This window comes from Montipora capricornis, chromosome 5 (genome assembly GCF_036669925.1).
Source record: "Montipora capricornis isolate CH-2021 chromosome 5, ASM3666992v2, whole genome shotgun sequence".
In the NCBI taxonomy this organism is placed as follows: Eukaryota; Metazoa; Cnidaria; class Anthozoa; order Scleractinia; family Acroporidae; genus Montipora; species Montipora capricornis.
The window spans coordinates 21,705,091-21,714,228 of record NC_090887.1 but is presented as its reverse complement, the minus strand read 5'-3'; the positions used below and the strand labels follow the sequence as shown (position 1 = coordinate 21,714,228).

Here is a 9,138-nt window from a genome sequence, read left to right as displayed (position 1 = left end):
ATTCGCGTTACAATGACTTCCGACGCCATTACAGGTTAATTGTGCAGAGCAAGCTACGCATTACCCCAGCCCCCTCAAACCTAACAAAATACGCACAAAAGACTCTATGCACAAAGACACCACTTAGCAGGGGAGTGACAGGCAAGACTTTTACCGACACGGAAAAAAATACTGAAAAAAATAAAACGGAAATCTACCCATTTTCCGACTGGGTTTGGCAACCCAGTAAAAACCCACGAAATGAAACCGAAATTCCGACTGGGTTTGGCAACCCAGTAACAAGTTAAGCAGGAGCAAACACATTACATCATCAGACGGAGACAAAAATAGCTTGGACGTAATATCCAAATCGATTAACATTTCTCAGAAACAGAAATGTGCTATCGAAGCAGCGATAAATCGCCTCAAGTGACAATTTTGTGGGCAGATTCAACGAAAGTTTCTCGTTGAAAAGTGCTCGACCAGCGGTTCCCAGTATCCATTTGAAGCCATAAAATTACGCGACACTCGTAAGTTATAAAGCAGGATAAACCTTTATTTCGAGGCATTACAGCTGTCAGGCGATCGTTCGCAAACGCTGCAAAAGACCACTTCTTTACACGCTTGTCCTCGATAATACGGTAAAAATGTCCTGTTGACTTCGTTCTTTTTACTGAACTGAATGGCATCATCAGCAAGTTCTACTTCGCCGTTTGTTGGTAGTGGTGACACTGAATCATCGGCATTCGCTGTTGTATCACAGGAAAAAAACAATGGCACAAGGCTGGTTCGACTACTCATCAACGAAGGAACACCTGCTTTGGGGCGATTTCTTTTGTTTTCCATACACCCCGAAACATTGGAGGATGTCCTAAAGAAAAACTTGCCGAAGATTCGGAAACGTGTCATTTTTGATGATCAATGGGAAAAGTTGTTTCCGAGTACTGGTGACCCGCCAAACATTAAGAAGTTTGACATTACTCTGTTGCATTTGTTGATTCGAGAATTTTCCAATTTACCACCGCGCAGTGGAACAGGATGGCACACGCTGCCTGCTCAGAGCGACGCAAGCATAGAGGCGAACATCGCCAGAATCAAATATTTCAGAAATGAGCTGTCCCATAGCCCTTCTACGGCCATTACAGAAAGTGAATTCGAAGACAAATGGAACCAAATATCTTCAGCTTTAGAGGGAATACTGGTTTATATCCAGCGAACAAAAATACAGCGCCTCAAAAATGATCCGATCGATCACGATACGTATCGAATAGTAGAGGAACACACAAAAAAATGGCGAAGATTGCAGCAGCAAGAGCAGCAGCAACAAAATGACGAGCCTAGCAGCTGTCTACCAGACGAAGTGCCGGGAGTGTTTGGTCGCGCTGAGGAAATAGAAGGAGTGAAGCAATACATTCAGAGTGGAACAGATGCCGTCGTGTTGATTACTGGTGGACCGGGCTTTGGAAAAACAACTGTGGCCAGGGAGACAGCCCACAAATTAAAAGAAAATGGGCATACTGTGTTATTTTGCAGTCTTCTAAAAAAGACAACATTCCTCGAAGCAGCCACTGAAATGATCCACTCATGTGGTACGATAGTCGGGCAGCTACCGGAGAATCCCGAATATTGGCTAAAAAACTGGAGCAAACAGATCCAAAGCCAAGTGCTATTTGTCCTCGATAATGCAGATAGCCTTCTAGAGTCGGAAGCAGACCGACATTTATTCCTAGAGACCCTGAGTGCCGTGAGAATGTTATCGAAGCAGAATGTAGCTTTCGTAATTACTTCCAGAAAAAGGGTCCAACTCAAGAGTCTTTCATGGAAAGAAGTAAATTTAAGCCCTCTACCACTCGACGAGGCCAAAAAGCTACTTACCTCGCGTGTCAACCGTACGGGGACCCAAATGGAAGAATCTTCCGAAGTGGAAACCATAGTCGAGCTTTGTGGCCGTGTCCCATTAGCACTCTCAATCGTCGGTTCACTTCTGTCAGACTACACTGAAGAGAAGATTATCAAACATCTTAAAAAGGAACCCATGACTATCCTGGAAGATGGCGATGAATCATTCCAAAAAGCGATTATGAATTCTTTTGATCTTCTGACGAAAGCTGAGAAAGATGCTTTAGTAGCTGCGTCCATATTTCCTGGATCATTTGATTGCGATGCTGCCGAAGCCGTTTTGAAGGAAACCTTGGATTCTGAAACTCTACCGATTAAGACTATACGTTCCTTAAAGAACAGATCTCTTGTTGTCGATGAACGGGCAGGTTCCCATAGATATCAGATGCATCCTCTCATCCGCGCTTTTGCTAAGAAAATTGGTGAAACTGAAAATCCACAGGTTTTACTTCACAGCAGAGAATTAGCTTGTGCGCACTTCATTTCCCGTCTGGAAGAGAATACGCGTTTATATTGGGGAAAAGACACATGCAAAGAAGCCATCGAATCTTTCACTGCAGACAGGCAAAACTTCGAGCATTTCCTTAAAGTTTTCGGTAATGGTTTGGAGACCCAAGAGATCGCAACCTCGTGCAAAAAGTTCCTCGATAGTCTTTTTCAAACATTCGAGTATTTGGAAAAATGCATCTCATCGAAGGTTTACATCCAGATCTTGGAATTGCTACTTAGTAGCAAGTATTTTCAGGCCAAATCTCAGCCAGTGCATCGTGTGGAACTTTTGTGTCTGCTTGGTCAAGAGAAGAGAAGGCTTGGTGACGATACAAAATACAAAGATCTCATGCAAGAGGCACATTACCTCTTTTCAGCACGAGAGCACGAATTCGAGACGAGGATCCTTTCCCGTGTGTTCTACTTGCATAGCCGAGCCCGTTTTCTGTCAGAGGCGAACAGGCTTTACGATACTGAGCCCAAAATGTTGTACGATAAAGCATTGAAAATCTGCGAGAAGAATCTTCCTGACCATCCAGAAACCGCAGTCAACCTTTTACTTGCCGGAAGAAACGCTAAGCGGCGCAAGGACAACGAAGAAGCAACCGAAAAGTTTCAGCGGGCCTATTCTTTGTTCAAAAAACTTCTTGGAGATCATTTCATGACGGCTCAATGTTTAAAGGACTTTGCAGACTTTGTTTTCGTTGCGGAAAAGAGTGATCAAGGGCTAGATAAAGCCTTGAAGTACTACGGAAAGGCCATGAGAGTTATGGAAAAGCTAGGAACACACGAACAAAAGGAGAGCATCTTAACTCTAAAAAATTATGGAAGTTGTCACAGGAAAAAAGGCAACTTTGAAGAAGCAAAGAAACAGCTTTTAGAGGCAGAACGCGTTTGCGAGAGAGAGCTAGAGAACGATCACACATGGAAAGTTATGGTCAAGACGGAAATGGGTCTCCTCTATCATGAAATGGCGGACAAACAAGAAAACAAGGCATCTGTGAAAGAAAAATTATTAACCAAAATGGAGGCGTCAATGAAGGAAGGACTAGATATGTGCTACAGACTCAACAATGGCCAGAAAAGCATCAACCATTTGGGCAACAAGGCATTTATCCGGAACGTTCTAACCTCGTACCCAGAAAGATTTCCCAAGGACTTATACCCTACCTTATAAGAAGTTTTGACTTCTTCCATCACTCATGCTATGGAGAATTCCAAAAGTTGGAGGGAGTTTCAAAGAAGAATCGTCCACAAATTAGAACCCAAAGCACCAATTACAAAATGTTTGTTACTGAAAAAAGAAATTGAGGAAACGTAGTAATTGTGGACGGTTTATCTCAATCAGAGTGTTCAGTTAGGTTTCTGTGGCCATTATTAGGAAATAATGTTCTCTGACTCGAACGAACGCGCGCCGAAACAACCTTCATGTTTTAGCGATTTAATCTTTGCACTAACCACTATCCATGACAAAAAAAATTTCACTGTAGTGCTCAACGAGGCAAAAGGAGTTTCAAGAAGAAGATTTACGTCAGATTATCAATTAAAGAAGTTAAAATATAGTCAGCCCCTTGCACACCGTAAGATAGTTCATTTTCATTTGACCTTATAGCCGCCATATAAGGGAAAGATAACAACGAGCGGGGAGATGAACCATCGGTGATTTATAATTATAAGCGGTCGTCGATGATTTTATACCTTATTAATACCCAGGGAATTATTTTTTTATGGAAGTGGTGCCTGTCGTTTTAGTAAACCAATTTGGCGAGTTGTCAAGCGAGTGAAAACGATGATCTATACTTTGAGTTAGACAACGAATTTTGATATTTTATCATTAAGCCAGTGAATTACTCCTTTGATCCAACGATTTAGAAACAAACTGATGTTGCATAGAACTTTGGAATATCTAGCAATATTGTTTTATTTTTTACCATATGAGCTGAACCGTGTACGTACTTTTTCTTTGAAAGACAGCAAGAGGCATTAAAGCAACCATCCTTAGGGTGGCTGGGACTTTAACTGGATGAACTGGCGAAACGAATTTTGGTATTTTATATATATATTTCTTAGTGCAAAAACAAGTCAAATTGTATCTTGTATCCATTGATTAATGGCCAATTAGCACAAGTTGTTTGTGATAGAGCGAGTTTCAATTGAGTGTCGTAAAACCAAAACCAAAGTAATCACTTTGGCCAATCAAAAAGGACGCAGACAATCCAGTAAACCAATCAAAACTCGAAGTAATTACACGTATCCGACACAAAGCGCGGAAAAATGTGCACGCGCGAGCCACGATTGGTTTTGGTTTCACTTCTGGTTGGTTGAAAAAATGGCGCGAGAACTTTGAACCAATCACTGAGTGAAGTAATCATAAACCAAAGTAATTATCTAATTACACTCAATTGAAAACAGCTCTATGTGCAGCAGGTTAGCTGTTTTAATTAAGTAAAATTGTTTAAAAAGTATTGCATTAGGTTTTGTGGTATGCAGTAATTGTCTTATCATCTAATTGTTTTTTTTTAGAAGTGAGTAGTGAAATCACATGCCCATCAGGTTACCTTCAATATTTAATGTTGAGGTAAATTTTCACAACTCAAGTACAGAGCTAATTCGGGGACGGCGCTTATCATTTGAAAATCAAAGTATGAAAATGATTACTTAAAAATTATTCCATGAGCGCGAGTTGGATACTGTATGAGATGGTAATGAAATAGCAAACAAGGCGCGTAGCGCTGAGTTGGCTATAACCAGTCTCATATCCAACAAGCTCGAATGAAATAATGGTTTTCTTAAATTTTGATTCAATTCTGAACCCTTGGACACTTTTTAATAGAAATTAAAGCCAAACGTCGCCTGGTGTCGTTACTGACGTTACTGACGCCTGATGACGTCACCTGATGTCGTTACTCTACACTTGATGAACGTACTACCGAGAGGCGAGGTCGGTAGCAGAAAGCAGCGAAGGGCCAACTGCGTCCAAAAGCGATTGCACGGGCCGAAATCGCGGGATGACTCGTTTGGTACGACGCTCCGGCGCCATCTCTGGAGGTACTGCGTTACCGCGCACCGGTGGCTCAGTTGGTTGAGCACCGGGCTGTCACGCGGGAGGTTGTGAGTTCAACTCAGGCCGGGCCAACACTCAGGGTCTTTAAATAACTGAGGATAAAGCGCTGCCTTTGTAACGACCCCTGCGAATGGCTAGACTTTCAAGTCTTCTCGGATAAGGACTATAAGACGGATGTCCCGTCTCATAACCCTTGGGTATAAATTCTGTGGGACGTTAAAGAACCCACACTCTATTCGAGAAGAGTAGGGCGTGGAGTTCCCGGTGTTGTGGTCAAATCTATGGCTATAGGGGTACGTTGGGTGTCAATTGGGACGAAAGTTCTGTTCCTCTCCGCTGCCACTCCATGAATTGTGGCGAATACTAAATTAAATTAAATTAAACTTTCAGTATGGCTGCTCCTCACGTTTGGAATTCACTTCTCTGTTCATTAGGAAAGCCACCACAGTTAACAATTTTAGAAGTCGACTTAAAACCTATTATCTTAAATTAGCATATTTTTAGCTCACAGGAATTGACAATTTTATTGGTACTTTGAAGTCATGTAATTGATTTTAAAGTTAACTTACAAACCTATTTTCATCAATATATTTTTAGCTGATATTGACAAATTTTATTGGTATTTAAATTCATGTAAAGTGCATGCGATCATTCTGTCAGGAAGCATGTGCTATATACGTTTTTAAGTTGTTATTATTAAATTTTGATTGGATTGTTCTATTTTGATTTTACAGCCGACAGCAATCACTCTCCATGTAAGGTCATAAGGTATATGAGCTGATATTAAAACGCGAAAGTTAGAAACGCACTATCCGAGGTCGAATTTTAATAAAAAGAAATATTAACAGTGAAACAGAAATATGTTGAAAATGTCGTTCACTTTGTCGGTTTGGTGACAACACTACACTGGCTTGCTGCGTAAATACCGTACCGCATTCAAATGGCAAAATGGAAGATAAATTTAGCTACCTGCAATTGAAAAACATACAAAATTAAATTTCCAAGGTGCCTCATCGAGTGAAGACGGTTATCATGACAACGGAGTCTTCCTGGAAAACGATTCATGCTTTCCGAGAAGAGAACATAGCCTGATGTCGTTACTCATATATTGTTTGTTTACCACAATTGGCTTAATTAGAAAAGTAAGCGCCCTTTATTAGCCTTTGAATTACAAAACATTCTAAATTTTATTTAAAACAAAATCAACAAAAGAGATTCAATGAGATCTTGTCAACTTGCTTTAATTCCTCCGACTGGTTTCGTCTTATCACACAGACTCATCAGGGAGATTGGACAAGATGACAAAAGGAACTCATTTTATACCAAATCTATAGGATAAATGGGCGGGGTTCCAACTAAGGTGTAAACAGCGAAAAACAACCACATGAACAAGTCTGATCTGTCTGCATATTTCTTGACTAAATTTCACCCAGTTGAACAAATCATTGCAATATTAGCAGATTTTAATAACTGGAAAATTATCTCTAAATATTACATGTTTCGTTGACCAGTAACAATGCAGATACTTAAATACTTGTAGGGCCGGGGACAGCGTAACCTGCGATCCGGCCCAATTGAGTATCGCTCTCATGTCCTCTTATATCGGCGCTCGCTATCATTGGGCCTGATACAAACTCTCACAGGAATGTATGCATCGTTTTTTAATTCTTGGAGTGAATTTGAATGCCGAATGTCGCAGGGTGTGTCATTGTCACCCTATTCCATCGCCCATTTATGCTCAGGGTGTGGTGCTGCCACCCTCATTTGTCGCATTGCCGAGTGTGTTGCTGCCACCTCCCTTAATTGCTCAGGGTGTGTCGCTGCCACCCTCATTAGTTGCATCAGGGGGATGTTTCTGCCATCCCCATACAGTCACTCACAGGGTGTGTTGCTGCCTCCCTTTCTTGCGCTAGGGTGCACCCAATTGTCCCATTTACTGCCAAAGACTGTGTAGTCCTTTTTATCACAATGAGATAATGAACTATAAAGCGACAAAGTTGTTAACGGCTATTTTAAAAAAAAGAGATTATTTTATCCTACCTCTGTTTCCGAGAAACTGACTTGTGGGAATCAGTCCAAAAACTTGCTGCCTTCTTTGCAAAGGATTTGTAATTGTAGTGAACTGAAATACTGCATTTAGAGGCCTTAATTAAAGCAATGAACGCTACACAGCAGTCCATCTGACACAGCTGAACCTGTACTACTAAATGTGAAATTTTGATGCTTCATTTTGTAGCAAGTGTTTCTTGTTGTTAGTTTACGTGAAATAAACTTGGGAAACTGTTTGAATCTTGCAAGCACCTATTAACAAAGCCAATAAGATTTATTCCTTTTTCAGATTTTTACGCATGCCCATCATTTGTGGCAGTTGAACGACCCGGTTGATTTTACCGCGCGCATGCATTATTACCTCAGAGATGCAATAAATATCTCAGATCTTACTAACCTCATTTCCTCGGACCCTACTGTAAGTTACGGAGCCTCGTTTTTTTTTTAATTTATTTTTTAATACAATACGATACCTACAATACTTACGGTAGTATCCTTACAGTTTACTTACATAATACGATACATACACAAATACAAACTAATTACACCAATGATGAAATGGTATATGAAATGAATCATATATGAACTGCGGATATGAAATCAAGTAAAGCTATGATCTTCGCAGTTATGAACGCAATTTATACAATTGCGTAGAGAAGCCTGAAAAATTCAGGACTTCAACGGGGTTTGAACCCGTGACCTCGCGATTCCGGTGCGACGCTCTAACCAACTGAGCTATGAAGCCACTGACGTTGGGAGGTGGTCATTTGTGGGTTCTAATGGTCCCGTGAGGAATGAATCAATGATGAAATGGTATATGAAATGAATCATATATGAACTGCGGATATGAAATCAAGTAAAGCTATGATCTTCGCAGTTATGAACGCAATTTATACAATTGCGTAGAGAAGCCTGAGTTGGTTAGAGCGTCGCACCGGAATCGCGAGGTCACGGGTTCAAACCCCGTTGAAGTCCTGAATTTTTCAGGCTTCTCTACGCAATTGTATAAATTGCGTTCATAACTGCGAAGATCATAGCTTTATTTAATTACACCAAGTTTACAATACTAAGAAAAAAAGACGCAACACACAGAAAAAGACATATCGGTCCACAGGTGCAGCGTTCATCTTCATAACAGATTTTAAAAAAACGGGTTTTGCTAAACACAGGCCGGCGACCCACTTCACGGCCTGCGGCTAACCTTGCGGCCCGGGGCCCGCAATTGTTCAAAATGGACGACGGTGAGTATACGGGCCATTTCATTCATTGCAATTGGTTCAATTCCGAAACCGCTTAGTCCGCTTTTGATCAGAGAGGTAAACTGGATCGAGAGGGTAGTGGAAATGCGTAGATTTCTCTGGTGGACACAGGAGAATAATTAACTTAGCCTGCAATGGCGTCGAAAGTCATGTAACGCGAATGGCGTTTTAGTGGATCTTTGAATAAAATATACCCTTATGAAGCTCAATAATGGAAAGTCAGTTGGATAAACCAGGCAGGAGGTGAAAAACCAACACCTGGGATCTCAAAAGCGACGAGTAATGGACTTCGACAAGAATCTATCGCCCGTCGAGCCGAAATCAAAGTGAGCTGTATTTCTAAAATAATATTTAACCAAGTGTGACGGTTATGTAGAACACTGAAACCAAATGGAAAAT

The 9,138-nt window shown here is 41.0% G+C and overlaps 1 protein-coding gene across 1 annotated transcript; it reads left to right on the top strand.

The window, feature by feature from the left end:
* The first annotated feature begins 345 nt into the window (after positions 1 to 345).
* On the top strand, positions 346 to 5,237 carry LOC138049910 (uncharacterized). Its single transcript, XM_068896382.1, has one exon. The coding sequence runs from the start codon at positions 662 to 664 to the stop codon at positions 3,542 to 3,544; it is 2,883 nt and encodes a 960-aa protein (XP_068752483.1). The 5' UTR covers positions 346 to 661; the 3' UTR covers positions 3,545 to 5,237.
* The last annotated feature ends 3,901 nt before the right edge of the window (positions 5,238 to 9,138 follow it).